General features: G+C 39.4%; 1 protein-coding gene across 1 annotated transcript; it reads left to right on the top strand.

Annotated features, from left to right (window-relative positions):
- The first annotated feature begins 102 nt into the window (after positions 1–102).
- On the top strand, positions 103–18,787 carry mrrf (mitochondrial ribosome recycling factor). Its single transcript, XM_072455346.1, has 7 exons — positions 103–222; positions 2,833–3,003; positions 3,120–3,272; positions 9,995–10,113; positions 14,330–14,421; positions 17,005–17,164; positions 18,086–18,787. The coding sequence occupies exons 2-7, from the start codon at positions 2,835–2,837 to the stop codon at positions 18,161–18,163; spliced, it is 771 nt and encodes a 256-aa protein (XP_072311447.1). The 5' UTR covers positions 103–222; positions 2,833–2,834; the 3' UTR covers positions 18,164–18,787.
- Positions 18,788–20,346: the final 1,559 nt, after the last annotated feature.

Genomic DNA, 20,346 nt, shown 5'->3' with positions numbered 1-20,346 from the left:
TTGATTTGCGTAAATGGATCTCCCGTTGGAGGTCAGAGCAGCTCACAGACGTTCGACACCGCCCCGTTGGTGTGTCGCGTTAAAAATATAATCACATACGCTGGGTTTCGTTTCAAGTCGACGCAGAGTTGTGACGTAGGAACTGGTCCATCGTGTCTTTTTCGGGGTCCCGTCAGCTTCAGTCAAAGGTTTAATGTTCGCCCATAGGCTTTAAAACTCAGGGTACGTATACGTGTTGAAATTTATGAGAATATTTGCGATGTTTGGAAGCGTATGAGTTGTTAAATTTACCTAAATGCCCACTACAGCGTGTGGTCGACCTTCAACTCTTATTTAATTTGTCTTAAAACATTCTTAAAACCCATTCAATACGTTTAACTAAATGTATAACACTGACTCACGTGGTAATTTTTAATTATTTCTAATGATAATGTTATATTACACGTACTATGGGCTACTTCAATGAATGTGTAATTATATAATATTCATTATCAAGAAGAATTATTTGACCTAAATCGCCCGAACATATTACATTATGATTGTATAATTGTATGTCTTAGCCGGCTATGTAAAAAAAACATTCTTATAAATAATTGTGTCACAAAATTCGTGTTATTTGACTCTTGTTTTAAAGTTGCACTATGTAACATTTCTAATGTCGGTCCGTAACCTGCTTTTCTCATTTCACAAAATGTTATGGCTTTGCCTGAAATTTACACTACAATATAAACGTTTCTATATTTCATTTATTCAATTATTTGTCTAACAGTACTTAGTTGTATGCCGTTCTGTGGATCATTTCAGACAAAGTAACATCTCCATGTAGAAAAGAAGGTTTTGGACCCTAAAAACCTATATTGTGTCCTTTTAAGTATCTTTGCACGTTTGTAATATCAAGTTTGGTAGAACATGTTTAGACCCCTATTATTTGGCAGTGCTACTATACATGGAGCAGATGTAAACTCATGCCATAAATGGACGCAGCTCCAAAACAAAGGAGGGTTAGAGTGGGGTATTTTCAGCTGAACATCTGCACCTTTTTCTGCTTGACTTTACCTCTAAAAGATCTGTCACCGTCACATATTCTGAAGCCATCTGCTACACCTGGCCACCTGATGGGCCAAGCTTTATCTCCTAGATGCTAATCTCATGTGTAGCCTAAATATTTACTTGTAATTGTTTGGTTGTCAGAGGTATAATTCTTTAAACAACTAAACATTTAGTTTATTTGTAGAGCACAATTTGTACACAAAATAATTCAAAGTGCTTAACATAACAGGAAAAGATGCATAATAAGCACAACACAAACCAATAAGAACAAAAATAATAATGATTCACTTAAAAAGAGAAGAGAGTAGATACAATCCTTTCAGTCATATACAACAGCTGTTTTTGAGCAGAGATTTGAACATTGTCAGAGTAGAACCTGTCTCACATCTTCAGGAAGACTGTTCCAGATTTCAGCTGCATAAAACTGAAACGCAGATTCCCCATGTTTAGTCCTGACTCTGGCACCAGCAGGAGGCCGGTCCATGTTTAGTCCTGACTCTGGCACCAGCAGGAGGCCGGTCCATGTTTAGTCCTGACTCTGGCACCAGAAGGAGGCCGGTCCATGTTAAGTCCTGACTGGCACCAGCAGGAGGCCGGTCCATGTTTAGTCCTGACTCTGGGCACCAGCAGGAGGCCAGTCCATGTTAAGTCCTGACTGGCACCAGCAGGAGGCCGGTCCATGTTTAGTCCTGACTCTGGCACCAGCAGGAGGCCTGTCTATGTTTAGTCCTGACTCTGGCACCAGCAGGAGGCCGGTCTATGTTTAGTCCTGACTCTGACACCAGCAGGAGGCCGGTCCATGTTTAGTCCTGACTGGGCACCAGCAGGAGGCCGGTCCATGTTTAGTCCTGACTCTGGCACCAGCAGGAGGCCGGTCTATGTTTAGTCCTGACTCTGGCACCAGCAGGAGGTTGGCCCATGTTTAGTCCTGACTCTGGCACCAGCAGGAGGCCGGTCTATGTTTAGTCCTGATTCTGGCACCAGCAGGAGGCCGATCCATGTTTAGTCCTGACTTTGGGCACCAGCAGGAGGCCGGTCCATGTTTAGTCCTGACTCTGGCACCAGCAGGAGGCCGGTCCCTGAGGTCCTCAGAGTCCGAGATAGTTCATATGGCACTAACATGTCCGAGATGTACTTTGGTGCTGTACACAAGCAGAGCTACTTTAAAGTATTTTTGCTGAGCCACAAGACTAATCAAATCCAACTTTCTATTGCGTTCTATATTTTTATCCACCCTTTATCATTTTCATGAAAGTTTATTTATGTGCCTTAGATGTGAGCAGAAGACACCATAGACACAAAAAATAATGCAAGCAAAAGCATCAGCATCAAGGGTAGTCCTTAAACAGTGCTTTAAAATCATTAAATATTTTTTTATTGAAATCGTCTCTGTGTTTTGTTCGTCTGATGGGCAGCAAAGTTGCTGAAGGCCTTTTTTCCTGACTCGGTATTGACTCGGTGTGATTGTAAAAATTAATACTTGATCTGAAGTTCAGCAAACATGTTAAATAGTCAGACAAAATGCCAATGAGAGACTTAAGCAGAGCTGTAAAGAAAATTGAAAAGGAGTACTGATTAATTGCCATATTGTTTATATAATCTACAAGAGATTTATTTCTAATTGTAATATTGTAGGCATTTCAAAACAGCTCTGAACATGAAGTAGGTCTACCTCCTGCTGGTTGAGATGTGTCATTACTTCTCCCAGCAGACAAAAATCGTGTTATAGTGCTGCCTCTTATTATTGTATAGGTTAAAAGTCTTGTTTCTTTGTTTTTTCAGTCATGGCGATGAGCGGGGGCCTGCTGCGTTCTTTGCTCTTCCGGCCTTTGCTGCAGCAGCTCTGGTCTCCTGCTGTGGCTGTCCGCATCGTCAGCGTGCCAACACTTTGTCCACAGACGACCTGTTTCCCCACTGCATGTAGTCGTTATTATGCTACTAAAAAGGCAAAAGGTTTGTGTTGTAATGAAATAATAATTGACATACGTCCTCTGGAAATCTTTTGGCAGGATCTTAGTACATGAGCCGATTGATTATTAGAATTCATTTTGGTGTCTTTTCATCTCTAGCCAAGGCAAAGGGTCAGTCGGTTAAGGTGAATATAAATTCAGCGCTGGTGGAAGATATCATTAATCTGGATGAAGTGAAGATGGACATGAATGCAGTGCTTGATGCTCTCAAAAATGACTTCACACGCAACCTCAGCATCAGGACCACCCCAGGTATTCAAGCCATCACACTTCCTCAGTCTTTTGTTTCTGAATATGTTTCTTATGTTTAACATTGACTTGATTGTTTAAGGAAATTCTCCACATTTTATGGACAAATGCAACAGCTGTCAATATGAATCACCAGCAAAATCATTTTTGTTGCAATTTGTGGTTGGTTATTGGCTCATATTTTATAGAATTAATAATAGATCAAACAGAATGGAACATTTACTCCGGTGCACCCATTATTTTGGACAATATATTACAATTACAATTTCTGTCTATAATAGATATTTAATATGTACATATTTCTATACTTCAGGAGTAAGCAGTTGCCTTTCATGACCTTACTTTGACCGCAGGTTTACCCGTGTTTCCTCTATTTCATCCAGGTCGTCTCCGTGTCACACTCTAACAAACTGTTTTTTGAGAAAGAAAGAAACATTAGTTGCAATTGATGTTTTAGGTTTGAATTATATGCAAACATAATAGTTGAATTTGTGTAGCTAAACAATAAACAAGTGTAGGCAAACAGATAATACAAAGCGCTGGTCAGAGTAGCTGTAGCAAGTGTAGCTGAGACGGTGAGGGAGAGTAGATGGAGTTATCCTTAAAATTACATGATATTTTGTTTGCTCTGTGATTTTCCTTAGCAAAGACATGAATCATTGTTCATGTCATCCATCTCTACTGAGCACAACATATCTTCTTTCACTGTTCTCTATAGATCTCACTACATTTCATCTTTTCCTTTCATTAAACTTCTGTTCTCCTGCCCACTGACCTCAGCTGCTCCTGAGTCTGTTTCAGTCCCTCCCTTTAACCCTTCACTGCACATTCAATTTAGGTAAGACATAATCTTTTTTATTAGAGCTGTGCAATTTATCCAGACATTTTTAATGGTCAATGATTAGCTTGGGTCATTTTAATCAAGAGGGCCACAGCTTTTCCTCTGTCAATAAAACCACATATTTTGGAGCAAAGTTCAGTTTTTGGAGGAAGAAATTTGACATTTTGTATTAAATGGCAAGGGAAGGCCATTTTATTTGTTTTCATTTGATAACATTTAGAAGAAGAAAAAAATTGAGAACGATCCCTATGAGGGGAAAAAAAATATAATTTTTTCTTTCATATCTGGAAAGATGTTTTGATGTTTAAAATATGCTTTATTTTAGGAACTTTGTAATGCATGAGTAGTTACCCCTGTTTAAATGCTAAATATATTTAATTAGATACAGACCAAAAAGTCTATGGTGTAAAAGACGCTTATTTATTCTCATAGATTTACAATACTGTTCTTCATTGAATGACGCCCTCCAAGGCGTCAACCTTGCCTCTGTCTGGAGTGGGCTCTGGTTTTTCACCAACTACAAGCCCAGAGCCCCCCACGCTGCAATGACCGGAAACTGCCTTGAGGAACTCAACACCTTTTACTCCAGGTTCGAGACCACCCTCTCTCCCAACCCAACTCTGCCCCCGTCTGTAGTCTGTAGTCTGTAGTCATGTAGTCATGAAGTCATTTGAACGCCTGGTTTTGCCCCACCTCAAGTCCCTCACCTCCCCCCTGCTGGACCCCCTGCAGTTCACCTACAGAGCCAACAGGTCAGTGGACGACGCCATCAACCTGGCACTCCACTTCATCCTGCAGCATCTGGATTCCCCGGTAACCTATGCCAGGATCCTGTTTGTGGACTTCAGCTCTGCATTCAACACCATCCTCCCTGCTCTGCTCCAGGACAAGCTCTCCCAGCTCAATGTACCTGACTCCACCTGCAGGTGGAGCACCGACTTCCTGACAGATCGGAGGCAGTGCGTGCGGCTGGGGAAGAATGTCTCGGACACACGGACTATCAACACAGGAGCTCCACAGGGCTGTGTACTTTCTCCCCTGCTCTTCTCCCAGTACACAAACTGCTGCATCTTCAGCCACGACTCTGTTAAACTAATCAAGTTTGCAGACGACACCATCCTCATCGGTCTCATCTCGGACGAGGATGAGTCTGTCTACAGGAGGGAGGTGGACTGGCTGGTGTCCTGGTGCAGCGGTAACAACCTGGAGTTCAACGCCCAGAAGACAGTGGAGATGATCGTGGACTTCAGGAAAGTCACAGCCCCCCAGCTCCTCCTCACCATCTCAGACTCCCCCATCATCACCGTAGACTCCCTCCGCTTCCTCGGCACCACCATCACCCAGGACTTCAAGTGGGGGCCCACCATCAGCTCCCTCATCAAGAAGGCCCAGCAGAGGATGTACTTCCTGCAGCAGCTTAGGAAAGCCAAGCTGCCAACGGAGATGATGGTGCAGTTCTACACGGCCATCATTGAGTCCATCCTCACCTCCTCCATCACTGTGTGGTACGCTGGAGCCACAGCCAGGGACAAACAGAGACTTCTATCTCCAGGAGTCTAGGACGTGCAGGTCGGATCACAGCCGACCCTTCTCACCCTGGACACGGACTATTTGAGCCACTCCCCTCAGGCAGGAGGCCACTCCCCTCAGACAGGAGGCCACTCCCCTCAGGCAAGAACCTCCCGCCACATGAACACTCCCTAACACCTGCCACTTTAAATACAGCTTAATCAATCACTCACTGCACTGTTCACTTTCTGCACTACATCTGTAAATGTAAATGTGAATTTTGTTTGCATTGTAAGCCTATTTTATTTTCATCTTATAGTAAATTTAAATTGTTTTTCTTCATGCATGCCCTTTTTGATTCTATATATCTTGTTTTTGTTCTTATATCTTGTTTTGTTCATTGTTTTATGTTGCACCAAATCGCCAAAGCAATTTCCTATGTGTTGTGAATTTTGTTCATTGACAATAGCAATAAACCTTTTCTGATTCTGATTCTCTCTGTTGGTGGATGGAACATTTGCGGTTGTTTTATCCATAAAAACATGTTTAAAGTATCTAAGATGTTATTGTGTATATGCTTACCACCATCATCTTTCTGTCCAGTTGCGTTTAGAAACATTCACAGGTAAAAACATACATGAAAGCATTTGCCTCTTTATTTTTCTGGACGCTGAAAATTAAACTCAAACTCCGAAAACATTAATCAGTGAGGAACATATATAGAATTTGGAAGGACAACCAGGAAGAATCTGTATGTCTTGCCTTTCCTGTTTTGTTCCTTAATCCCAAACCACTGTCCCTCTTTTTTGAGCAGCTGTACCGTAATCCGCGGATGCAACTGGACTTAGAGTTGACGGCAGAGATGAGTCGGTGGAATGAAATGACGTCTGTTTTAGTCTCGTATGACAATGTGTGTGTTTGTTCCGCGAGCTCCTCATCTGGCTCTACTTAACATTTGCTGTACATTTGTGCGTGACGACCTCTCTTGTGTGTCTTTGACGGACACGCTTCTATATACGTGCGCTTGTTGTGTGAGCTAAATGTGTGGCAGAAAGTTATACTCGGGCCCGCAGTGAAAAGATCAGTCTCCCAGAGTAAACTATGATGGACAGAACTTGTTTCTGTGGTAACGTGGAGTAGACTAAACAATCCCCAAACAAGTCATCATGTCATTATGTAAAAAAAAAGGAGTTATCTAGCCTAAGAATGATTGCTGTTCAGAACGTCATGATTGTCTGGGAATTTTTAGGTGTGGGCTTCTAAATTTGAAAGCACTGGGTTGTGGGAATGCCAGCTGATTCGTACACGATATGGCTAAATACTGGCACAACAGAAAACACAGAAATATTCTATGCGTTAACGCTGCAGAAATGTACTTGGAGTTCTGAGTGAAAAGTGGTTGTTTTCGGTGTATTTTAATGATATCAGATAAAGATGTTTACCTTTTTTAATAACAAGTTTTAAATTAAAATTAAAATACATACATTTTTACATATATTTCAAGAGCATAAACAATAATATCAGCACTACTCCTTCAAAGTCTGAACTCAATTGAAAACCCCAAATATATCACTGATGAGTTGAAATGATTGGATTTCTATTTGAAGTGTATTAATTGCACAGCCCTAGTCAATATAACAACATAATAACGTATAAATAATGCATTTATCATACCATTTTTCAGCCTTATTCTTTCAGCTGCAGGGGTACAGTTGGTTTAATAGTTAAAACTTGACTTATGTCTTACAAAGCTGCAGGTACTAGGCATTAGGGTTGTCAAAAGTATCAAAAATCAGATACTAATCGATACTAAAACTAATATAGAAACTAGATACGCCTTCTTTGTTTTGTAAACAGTGTGAGAAGTATCTTGAGCTTCTACTAGTATAAGACTGTAATGTTTAATAAATATCACTATTGAGAATGGAGTACATTCCTCAGTATCGAAGTTGAATTTGAAATGTTAGTATCGTGACAACACTACAAAGCATTTATTTTTCACACTTTTATAAGTTTAAAACACTTGCCTGTTGGTTAGGATTTACGATTCACTGATTATTACTTGATATCAGCTAATATTTACATTTGCATAATGTAAATAATCTTTATTAAAAAAATATTTTTTTTATATTTTATTTTATATATACATATTTATTTATATGATCTAATTTGATTGATTTTTTTTTTTTTTTTCTCCCACTTAATCTACAAATATGGAAACATTTTAATCACACTTATTCTCAAGTAACAATCTGGGGTGGACGATTTTGACAAATATTAATATCTCAATATTTTTTGTACTATCCCGATAATGATGTTCAGTTGATGTGTTAAAACATGTGTTAAAACATGTTTTTAAACATATTAGTTGATATTTAATTATCAGACAAATGTAAAAGGTTGGGCTGCAAATAGCAATTATTTTGGTAATCGATTAGTCTAGCAATTAGTCTTTATATATATATAGATTAGCTGCCTAGAATGTGACAGGCCTCTGAAAATGATATTTGTACTCAATTTTAGAAAGCTAAAGCTGAACTGAAGCTGTCTGGTATGAGGACATCCTGGTGGAGAATATTTACATTTAAAAGGGTGTTTTCATTAAAAGCACAACATTTAGTCATATTTCTGTGATTCTTGTTCTGCCTGAGAAATAAAACCTCTGGATAAAACCTTTTGTAGTCTGTGTATAGACTACATTTCTTGATCAATATTTCTATAATATCAGTTGCAATTAATCAATGAATTTGTTGCCGTCCTAGTGAAATGCCTATAAAAACAAATATAAAAAACCCTGCTGAAATATCAATTTATACGCTTGAATTTGAAAGTTTACGGTTTTATTTCTAATCTTTTTGTAGCATTTTTTTTACTATAAACGATACACTCAATATTCAAAATGTACAGGGTATTCATATTTCACGGAGTGTACTCTTTAACTACTTGCATGATGGATATGATTACCACAGCGTTTTCTTTGAAAGCTAATTATAGTCCGCTCATATAGTGCCATTACCTCTGGCTCACCTCGCCTTCCCCCTTCTCCAGCACAGAAACACTCCCCAGCAGCAGCGCTACAGTCTGCACTGGGCCGCAGGGAGCAGTGATGTAAGGCAGAGGTGCAGAAGAAGGAAACAACAGCGTCTGAGCTTAGCCAGATGGACGAGCGGGACAGAGAGAGACTGAGCCGGGGAGGGATACACACAGGTCCACTGCACCTCGCACTGGAGCTCATGGAAACACTTGCACAATGCTGCCATTTCTACCACAGAAGGCACTTTTCATCTTCAGTTTACCAGTGTGTGATTGGCTGATGGCTGTGCTTGCAAGTCGGAATGTCATGATTTTTCCGGTTAATCAATAGTTGTGATTATTCCGGTCACAGTGTAAAAATGCAGGATTACATTGTGACTTAAGAATTAAAAAAATAACGTTATCATCCCACCAGGGGCAATTAGTTTGAGCACTTTGATGAATAATGTAAAAGTACAAAAACGTATAACATTTCATTGGCAGCAACATTGATTCATTTCAGTTGAATCTATTCTATTTAATCTTAAGGATTTTATTTATGTATTTATTAATAGGGTTGATTACAGGTACAAATAAAATCAACTGAACGCTCCAAAAAAGCGAAACTACATATTTTTTCGTGCTGTTTATGTGCCAATATTACTTTTTCATTAGAATGTTTGATTTCATAACGCTAGTGAGGATAGAGATCCATTAAACATTGTGAAAGAAAGTTAATTAAGGATTTGATGTTGTTTGGTCTTAGTTAATAATCGTGAATAGTCATAAGATTGTGATGTTTCTTCTCACTATAATCATGACCTTCAAATTGATATTGTGACGTCCCTATTTGCAAGATGTTCTCGCAAGATGGCCTAAACTTAAATCATCTTCATCTGTCATTATTTTTTATCAAATGGATCTTAATTTTGTGAACGTATGAATATGTATTACGCCAAATTGTCTTAATCGTTGTCATATTGTATTTACACACTGGATTTACGATAACATTTTATTAATTGCAATATTTTTATTATTTTATTGCCTGAATTTCTGTCTACAATGATCTGTGCAGAAAGGGGGCTGACGAATACATTTCAAAAGCAATATAATTCTTGCATAATAAACATGTTACTCCAAGCACAATACTGTTCAATCAGTGGTCATAATTATAGTTCTTATTATGACACTTACACTGTCTCATACTGTCCTCGTTGCACATGTGAAATTCCACAGGGAAGTCGTTAGATCAATAATTCCAACAGTCCAAATGATGATGTCTAAACACTTGGGAGCTTTAAACCAGTTTAATTGAAGGGTAACTTTCGCCATTCCAGTGACTAAACGTGTGTGTCCTGTTTAGGAGCTCTGGATCACATTGTGGTGACGACTCAAGACGGGAAGTTCCCTCTGAACCAGCTGGGCCAGATCTCCATGAAGTCCCCTCTGCTCATTGTGGTCAACATGAGCAGCTTCCCTGAGGTAAAAGGACCCTCTGCCCGCTCTGCGTTTGTCTCCCGCCGACAAACGGGCAGTAACCATAAGCTTTATCAAAATAACCCTCTGTGAAGGAAGAGTGAGCGAGCGCAGAACCGGAGTGAAACCTGATCTGGGCCTCCCTTGGACTTTGTCTCGTATGCTAATTGATTGATCTCTCACGCAGTCCTTTGTTCTGAGTGAAAGATGGCAGCATGTGTATGTATAACTGCTGAGATGTGGGCACTTGAGCTTGTGAGTTGTCACAGAAAGGGAAATGACCTCATTTTACCCTCAGGTTAGGAAGGAACAGATTATTTTTCTCCGTTTGACCCTCTTCACTCCCACTTTTCTTGTTTCTAGATGGCCCGTCTCTTAAGCAATCACAGCTCGGGCTGTGACGATGAATCTGAATAATTGTGCCCTATTGATTATTCACATAACTAGTAATAGTTGATCGTTATCTGGACTATACAGACTGCAAAACAAATGCCAGAAGACTAACAAAGACTAAAAGATTAAACCATTTAGATTTTTTACCAATAATAAATGTTACTGTTAAATATTCTCTATCCAGACGCTCAGGCAGCATATTTTTGATCTTTGTTTTTATATATTTATTAAAGAATCGTAATACACAATAGAAATACCCGCAGACTAGTCAGTGGCAGCCCCGATCACAGCTCCATGTACTGACTGTGACGGTCTCGTGGGTCAAAGCAAGACTTTACTTTCTTTTATGAAGAAAATACAAACACATTTTCTCTTTAATTATTTAATTACAATTTTTAATGTTGAGTGCTTTCCTAACCACACACTGATTATATTCTGCTGTAGACTGTTTGTTTTCACAAAGGGGAAACTTTAGACACATTTTTATTTAAAGGTGCAATATTTCATTTGCCAGATGCTTGTTTCCATGGAGATGTTATAGCTTTGCCTGGAACTATCCACAGTTTAAACCTACGTGACTATAAGCGAGTGGCTTTAGGCCAAGTTACAGCTCAGATCTGTGGAGAGGCGACACCGCTCACAGATACAGGGTATGTTTTAGAAATTGAAATGCCTGTAAATAGAATAGATGTAAGCTGGTTAAGTTTAATGCCTTACAGTGGAACATTCCAGTAAAAACATTTGCATTTGAGACAAGGAAGTGGTGAATCCTCTGCTAGTAAAGGGACATTCTGCCCCTTTGAATATTGATTAACGTCCAAATGAAAGTTCATTTGACAGTTTCCATATTTTTCAAATTTTTACTTGAAAATTGGAAAAATAAAAGTTGAATAAAATATAATTTTGACAGTAGAGAATCAATAGTTTGAATTAAATAATCGTGATTTCAATTATGAGCTAAATGATCGTGATTATGATTTTTGCCATAATCGAGCAGCCCTGATAGTTAGTGTTTTCCCCAATTTCACTGAGCCATCGCAACAGCAAAAACACATGCAAACCTTGGCATCAGTCACAGCTTCAGTCTGAACTCTCCTTTCATAAATTGGCCCTTGGACCACACACAGATTATGGTGATGTTCCCCGTGCTGCACCGAAGTCCTCTGCACGCAGCGGTAATCAGCTTTTAACGACGACGATCCATTACCAAGTGCAGCCGCGGCGTTGTGGCGATTGTTTTCCATTCATTGATTTGTAGTCAAACCACGGCAAAACTTTAGGAGCATAAAAATCGGAAGGCCGTCGTCATTTAGCATAAGGAAAAGTGTGTGTCTAAAGTCTAGGCTTGTAGTCGACATGTCCGATGAATCGAGAAGACGACTGAAGTATCTGAAGCGAGGTGAATATCAAAGTCTCTGACCCAAACGGACTGACAAGATTACACGAGATCATGGAAATTACAAATATTAAGACTACTACTAAACAGTGTATCATCTGTAAAAAGGTAGATCAAACAAACAAGTTACACTAAAATCACAAGATATTACCGTATTTTCCGGACTATAAGTCGCACCTTTTTTCATAGTTTTGGCCGGGTGCGACTTATACTTATATTTATATTTATACTTATATACATATACTTATACTCCGAAGCAACTTATATGTGATATTATTTGTCTGTACAACTTATATATGTTTTATTCTTCTCTATTATGCATTTTTTGGCCGGTGCGACTTGTACTCCGGTGCGACTTGTACTCCGGTGCGACTTATACTCCGGTGCGACTTATACTCCGAAAAATACGGTAGTTAGTTAGTTTCCTTATTTGTACATTTGTCTTCACAGTTGTACATTAGAAAAGTAATTTACTTCATTTACCAGAAAATGCATATCTCACAACATTCTCCTTTCTGCTGTTGTTTGTGAATACAACTCCTTCAAAATAGTTAGTAGTCAAATAAAAATGTTGGCAAACTCAACCGATGGAGCGACTAAACGTTAAAGGACCACAGCCCTATTAAAGTCACTATACTCCGTTTGTTAATGAAATGTCTTTCTCTACAAACCCAGTCCTAGTCAGACTCTGCTTTGAACCAGGCCTTTTTGATGTTTGATGTTGCATTTCAATGTGATTCCTCTTCCTCTCCCAACATATTAACCAGATCTTGCCTGGTTTGGCTTCCCAGAGAATTCCACTCGGCTTTCAGAAACCACCAGAGCGGTCTTTGGAGGCAGGAAACCGTGATGAATATGATGCTGAGAACAATCAAACATAGGTATGAACTGAATTCATCACCCGGCGCTCAAAGAGAACGTCTGGAGAGCACCGGATGAATTTAACAAAAGAAAAGAAATGAGATCTGCTGAATTAATCTAATGCATACAAATAAATTCCTTTAATCTCGCTGCCATCGCGTTTCCTCCTCCGGAGGAGGAGGCCAGGAGGAGCTGTCGAGAAAGTATGGAGAAAGAGGAGACGGCACATCGGAAATGAAAGGCTGTGTTGCTCGTGTTGCACATTTGCACCCTTTGTAACGCTCCGCTCGGGGAGTTGTCATGTGGTTTGCCGACGCAGTTTGAGCAGTGTGACTGTTAAGAATCTGGCCTCGTTCCCTTTTTGTGCGCGGGTCTGTGTTTACTGGAGCTGTTAGTGATTTAGGGGGAAAGGGGATTTGTATTTTAGCATGAGAGAAGACGTGTTGCATATGAAACTGATTGTAATACATAAAGAGTGTCTATGTTTATGATACAGAAATGTTGTGATGTTCACTGAGCTTCTTCTAATCTAGAGCACAGTCAGCTGCTCTTATCGCCTTCAGCACTGAGCGGTGTTGTTCGGGGGGGAAAGGTTGTTGAAAATGTGAACAGAAGTAACCAGTGACCATAAAATGGATAATTGGGGCTAAAACAAGTTAATCGGATTAAGGGCAATTTATCCATTATTGAAATGATTGTCAAGCAATTTAATATTAAAATAAACGTCATCAGGACTATAAAGACTCCAAAACATGCCATGGTGGGCTGAGAGAAGAAGTTTTATGATTAAGAAACAGTTTTAGCTTAAATTAAACTCTATCAGGATGTCCTGAAGCAGCATCACTTATCGATTAAGTGAAAGAATAAACCCTACATTAATCGATTGGTAAAATAATCTTTAGTTTCATCACTACTTGTGTTCATAAATGAAGGACACATACATTTCAAAAGTAATTCTGTCTGTGCAAGACAATATTTTGTTGGTGCAGTACAACTATAAGGATTTAAGATTTTAATGGAAATAGTTTATGTGTAAATGCTGCAGGGCTGTAGAATTGTAATAATAAAATAAATGAATAAATACAAAATAAATTTACCACTTGGAATCATTTTATGTAACACAATTGGGGCATATAAGTTATTTGAAAAATATCAGATCTGGAAGACTACATTTTGAATATGCATTAAAGAAGACATTAGTAATGGACTCAAAGAGTTAACTGGACTTAATAGTTTGAATTAGCTTATTAGAACGAACAAACCCCTGCACACATCTGTGTTTGTGCTGGTAACCATGTATATACACGGCACTGCAGACTCTGGATCGGGGTCAGCAGGGGTCAGCGCTCTGCCCTGCAACCTCTCAGTGGTGTCCCAGTGGGCCTGGGCTGACAGTGGCCCGAGGCGTTTCCACACACTGCTGCCTGTGCTGCACACACACTGAACGTGGAGCACCTTAATGACTGCCAGCTGGGATCAGACCACTACCTGCACCTCGCCGCGCTGCCCGTTGGTTAAAGCTAACAACACACTCATATATCTTTGTGCCGTGTGTGTCCTGTGTGTCTCCAGGCGACGGCGGCGGCCACTCGCGCCCTGAGAGAGAGCAGCATGAACCTGAACCCAGAGGCGGACGGGACCGTCATCAAAGTGCCTGTTCCCAAGTGAGTCGCTCCCAAACTTTCCCTGCACTTTTTCTCTGTCTGACTTTTCCACATTTCCCTGGTTTTTAGAAACATTAGGACTTCAAATACTCTGGGAGGTTCATCAGGCCATTAGTGGCTGATGGATTGAAAGTGGAACTATAATGACCTTGAAATTATGCAGCGCTTCACTGATCTGGTCCCAAATAAAACATTTTATTTACCATACTGCAGTCGGTCTTACTCAAAGGTTAATGAAAGCAAGGTTTGGTTTTTAATTACTATTATTACCATAGAATATATAGTATTGCATTTAGGGGCACAACTGACCTTGGGATTCAATAAAGTGCTAAAAGTGTTGCATTGAATTGTTTACTTTTAATGTGTTTTTTTATTTTTATTATTGTCTTATATAAATATCAGCCAACAGGTTATTTGGAGAAAATAACTTAAAAAATAAAATAATTTAAAAAAAAAAACGTAAAATACCAGAAGAAAATAGAGCAATGTACAATTAAAGAAAAAGTATTCAATTAAACTCAAACAACTGTTCCTGTTGCTTAATCATAAAATTGCTCCAAAATATTAACAGCAAAAAACATATTGTTTTCATCCACTGACCCACGATAATAAATGGTAATTTAATATTTTATTGAATTCTCCCTATCCTCTACCTTGTGCAATAATTCATATTTCATTCAAAACATCCTTTTTCTGACTGTGGTAATCATTTTAACGTGACTCTTGGGGCCTTTTGTCCAGATAAATTTCCCATGTCTTTGTATCTGCAAATGCATAAATTCATCCATCACTTGGAGAGCTCTAGTGTTGCGTTTCAACTTTTGGTAAATCCCAAAGTCTCCGTGCTCTAAACTGTGAGTGACAGAATTATTGGCTTGTGCTTTAGCCTTACAAAGCCCCCGACGTGTTGATGTGTGCGCCGGGTCCTTCTGCAGCCTCTTTTTGACCGCTCCAAATCAAACACGCTGGCACAAAACTATCCGTCCCTCACTCACTACACCTCTCTCTCTCTGTGTGTGTGTGTGTGTGTGTGTGTGTGTGTGTGTGTGTGTGTGTGTGTGTGTGTGTGTGTGTGTAAAGGACATGTACTGTGTGTGTGTGTGTGTGTGTGTGTGTGTGTGTAAAGGACATGTACAGTGAGTGTGTGTGTGTGTGTGTGTGTAAAGGACATGTACAGTGAGTGTGTGTGTGTATATATATGTGTGTAGAAGCAGGTGTTTGTCTGGCAGAGGAGGGACACAAGAGTCAGACCACTCTCCCCCCTGCAATCAGTCTCGGCACGCTCCGCTCCGATCCTACATTTGCATTTCCAAAGAGAAGGCGCTCCTTGATTGGCTCTGGAATGGGTAATTAGGCCGTATTGTTTGTGGTAAATACGCGCCACACTCGGATTGTTTGCAAATAATCCATGAGGCAAAAAGAACGAAAAAATGCCAATTAAAGACAAAAGTGGGAGAGCGAAACGGGGGAGAAATGGGATTTGTGGAGTGATTACAAAGTGCAAAAGTGAAAACTTGTTGGAATGACTGACGTGTGGGCGGCAACTTAAACCTGTAGAAAGTGGCTGATTAGTGGTTTGATACTAAGTTGTTTACAGTCGGAGCATGGAGCTGCCTATGTAAAGCTCATAAGTGTTCTCTACCGTATATTATGCAGATTTACCCTTGTAAACATTTTCTGTTTGTTCGTACATTTATGAAGTGCATTTAAAAGGTTGTATTCAGTCAATGTAGAAGATTAATAAGTAATACAGTAAGTAGTACTTGCAAATAGTACAAAATATATAATAGAATAGTAAAAGATACATTATAGAGTTATAGCGTGGTCAAAAAAGTACCACTAATACTTCATAATAATATTACTCAAGTAGAAGTGCAAAGTTGTGGTCTAAGAAATGACTTGTGTAAGAGTAAAAAAAGTATTTGGGGAAACTTCTACTGAAGTAAGACTAATTGTAAGAATAACGGTCTGAATGTAAGCATGAATGAAGTGAGGACAACACATGAAATAATGACCCAATCTGGTAATGTCAAAGTATAGACCAAAAACATTAGAAACTAAAGCGCAAGAAGCGGTACAAGAAACACACATTGATGCACCTTTAACGCTGCACCACTGAAGGACTTTTTATTGGCTGCGTAACTGTGAGCTTCGGTACTGTTCAGCCAAAGAGAAGGAAAGCTTTAAACGATGTGACCTGCCTTCTCTTGTAGCGCTTTACAAATGTAGACTTTAAACCGAGTCCTTCGATTCACTCAAGCTCTTTGGCCACTGCAGAGTCCTGAGTCTTGTCACGCTAAAAGCTTCTTCCCACAAGCTTGAGCAATGCACTTTGAACTTTAATCCAACGCTTTAACCATAGAAATGTAATCTTTTTAAATGTTTTGTAACGTGTGTTTAGTTATATTGTTTCTTCGTGTGGTTGTTTGCTGTGCACTCTGAGGTTTTTGCACATGTTTTTCTAATGGGGTTTTTAAATAAACTAAACTATATATTCACATCCTTTAATATTGTCAACATAAAGCTTTTGTCACTTTCTGCCTTTCTCTCTCAGCCTTAAATGTTCTTGTTATTGCTTTGCAGAGTGACACGTGAACATAGAGAAAACCTGAGCAAACTGGCCAAACAGCTGGGCAACAAGGCTAAAGACTCGGTGAGGAGAGTGCGCACTAACGCCGTCGCACAGGTCAAGAAAGCCAAGGACGCACACTCGGAAGACACCATACGACTCGTGGAGAAACAGGTTTGAGACCAGAGATACTTCATCTTTATGAAATTACACACAGTGACCTGTAGTGGATGAAGTACTCCATTGTTGTTGTAGTACTCCAAGTAAAAGTACAGATACAGGAGCAGAAAAATAAGTATCGAAGTAAAGGTTTAAAAATGTACTTTAAGAGTAAAACGTATTTGAGAACTGTTAAAGCGTTAATTGTGTTGGTTTTGATTTTTGAAAATTTTGCTGATTTTGGTAAATAGTATTAATTCCAATAAATGTCCTATTTTTTATTTTATGTATTCATTTCTGTTTGCCCAAAGTTGGCCTGAATTCAAATCCTTTATGCTCTCAAATATAGTGAGGTAAAAAGTATCCACTGTAAACATTAGTTAAAGTGCACATGATTTTCAAATTGTTTTTTGTTTTTACATCAGTCAAGTTGCAGTTTGTAAAGAAAAATTGAAAAATTTAAGTGGGAAAAAAATTACAGGAAGTAGAGCTGAATCCCTCTATGATGTCATCAAAGAGCGACTTGCAGAGACAATTTACACACAACAGACACATTTTCTGGACAGTTTAAACATAAATAAACATTAAGGTATTCTTGTTTGTCAAATCATAACTACTGTGTAATTGATATGTATTGATATGGTCTACAGTGTGGTTGCTAAGTAACAGTGTCACATCTGCTGCTCATGTCCAACCAGGAAGTAACATTAAAAACATCACCAAAATTGTCAACCCGGTGGAAAATAGGCAAAATGTTCAGTAAAATCTTGAATTTAATCATGTTCACTACGATTTAGACAAATGTGTAGTCCAACCTGACAGTACTTTAAGTAAATGACAAACACCTAAGAATTTGACTTCAGTACAGTACTTTTATTTTTGTACTTTGCTGCTTACCACCACTGGAAATGACCTGCATGTCCTTTTCTTTCACAGATTCAGCAGATTGCGGACAACAGTGCGGTGGACATCGATAAGCTCCTTGTACTTAAAACCAAGGAACTGCTGGGCTAACTGTGAAAGTAACCGAGGACACAATTGTTTTTCACAGATGAACTCTTGGGATAAAAAGTGGCTCGAGCATCAGACTTTTTTTTTTTTTTTTGTCTTTTTTCAAATGGAAAACAAATTTGACATTTTCTGTTTGCACACCAGTTCCTGCCCACACCCCTGGTATCTTTGCCCTCTTCTTTTGGGCTGGATCTATGTTAAACAGTTGAAGCATAAACAGACACTGGCACAGACTGGCAGCAGTGGCACAGCAGCAGTCACCACCCTCCTGCCTTGTTACACTTCTGTCTTCAAACAAACACCAAGGGAGGGATGAATGGACTTTTAATGGGATTTGTGGCCTCCTCCTAATCAAACTCTGTGCCACAAGGGCTGTCTGTTTATATAAAACCAGTGCACTCGCCTGAATGGGGCGAGAGGCAAACTGTAGGATTCTTAAGAAGCAGCGTGATTAGCCTGTTGCCAAACATTTGTTTCACATTGATGCTAAGCCTGTTGAAAATGCACTTAGGAAAAATTGACACCCTTTGTTCCTGTTCAGGATGGATAATGTGATGACTCCTTCAACAAAGTAACTCCAGAGAAAAACAATATTGATGAAATCCATTAAACAAACACCACAAGCGCCCGCTGTCTGTTTTCTTTTCTTAGATCTAAAATGTGCTTCCAGCATTAGTCTGGGTGATCATGGACTGTTCTTTTGCACATCACGTCCAGTAGAACATGTATTTAATATTACCTTAAATAGATTATCTTTGAATGGCCTACAGAGAAATTGAAGTGATATCGATGCATGTTTAATGATGAACACAATACATGTCTTTCATCTGCTGCTGTTTACACCAGTGAAAACCTCTCCATATGATTATGTGGTGAGTGTCTTCATCTCTATCATGGTTTGTTTTTCAGTACTTCCTGTGCTACTGCGTGCAAGCGGCCCACGTGGCGGTCGGCCTAAATCACACGTTTTGCCCACACACTTGCTGCACTCTCATTTACAGTTTACACCACTTTAACTTTGTAGAACTAATCATTAGGTTACAAATTCAATTTGAAAAGCATGACTTTTCATATAATCTGCTTTGCAACATTGCTACAGATTGTGGCTTTATTACATTTGCCTTGGCTCCTTCTCTTTCTAAATGGTTTGGCCTTAATGGCCTAAACAGACTGGAGTCATTGGATAAACAAGAGTTTAGCCGAGGAGTGGCTGGGTCTGGACAGAGGCGGGCCGTGGTGGAAATGGCAGGTTTTTGTGGTGATTCTTGGTCCATATGTCAGCAATTTGAGGGCATTGTGTACCTTGGCTTAAAACAGAGGCTTCATGATCGATGGAGGGGTGAAAATCTCTGAAAAGTCTCTGGCGCAGAACACAGGCAAGCACAAGGAAATTGCTTTCAGCTGATAGCTTCATTTCAGTTGACATTTATCAAGTGAATTACCCCTGTTACTTCAGATGTGTACTACAAGCACCACTGGTTGACATATCCTATAGTGTGTACGTGTTGGCATTTGTGTGCCAGCTACAACTGCACTCCAGGCTTCTACTGTGTGAAAGTTCGGACGTGTCCCCTGGCCCTTCCTCACAAAAATATACAAGTTCAAATTAGTTCAGTAAAGTTTGGATTTGATGAGTGTATTGTACTGCTCTATTTAGAGTTGATGCACTGAAGTAGCAGTATTACCCTAGTCCCTCTTGTGGACCCTTTCTGGTTTAACATTCCAAAATCAACAGTAAACAATCAAAAATAATATTATAATATATGCTCATTGGTTAGAGAAGCAGCTCTTATGCTCGTGGCCTTGTCCCAGCTCTATCAGTGTAACATCTCCCTCCATTAGCTCCCCATTTCCTCTTGTGCGCTCTTATTCAATACGTTTACGGACCAAAGGGAAAAAGGCGAGACGCTGCAAGACAATAGCAACCAAAGTTTAGAGAAACGACTTGTGGAGCAATGTAAGAAGCAAATGTGCTACAAGTTTTTCATCATGTACTGTTTTCATATAAATACATATATAAATACATGTTTGAACTGTAAGTCTGGAAAATTAGAGCAGGTTATAGTTTCTTGCTTCTTTTTATTGACCTAGTGGATACAAAACTTCACAGAGGAAGTCTAGTAGTTGAGGAAACTAGATCTTACTGAAGTTTGATGTAAACGTTCTAATTTCACCTCCTTTTTTAA

This window comes from Eucyclogobius newberryi, unplaced genomic scaffold (genome assembly GCF_026437365.1).
Source record: "Eucyclogobius newberryi isolate DKJ021-1_F unplaced genomic scaffold, fEucNew1.0.hap1 SCAF_2, whole genome shotgun sequence".
NCBI lineage: Eukaryota > Metazoa > Chordata > Actinopteri > Gobiiformes > Gobiidae > Eucyclogobius > Eucyclogobius newberryi.
Note: the sequence above shows the minus strand (reverse complement) of the source record. Positions and strands in the feature narration are given on the sequence as shown.

Bases quoted from the DNA above. Each gene is read 5' to 3' on its own strand.
- mrrf (XM_072455346.1), top strand. From the start codon at position 2,835: ATGGCGATGAGCGGGGGCCTGCTGCGTTCTTTGCTCTTCCGGCCTTTG. The intron at 3,273-9,994 runs GTATTCAAGCCA...TGTCCTGTTTAG, and splicing joins CAGCATCAGGACCACCCCAG to GAGCTCTGGATCACATTGTG. The intron at 10,114-14,329 runs GTAAAAGGACCC...GTGTGTCTCCAG, and splicing joins ACATGAGCAGCTTCCCTGAG to GCGACGGCGGCGGCCACTCG.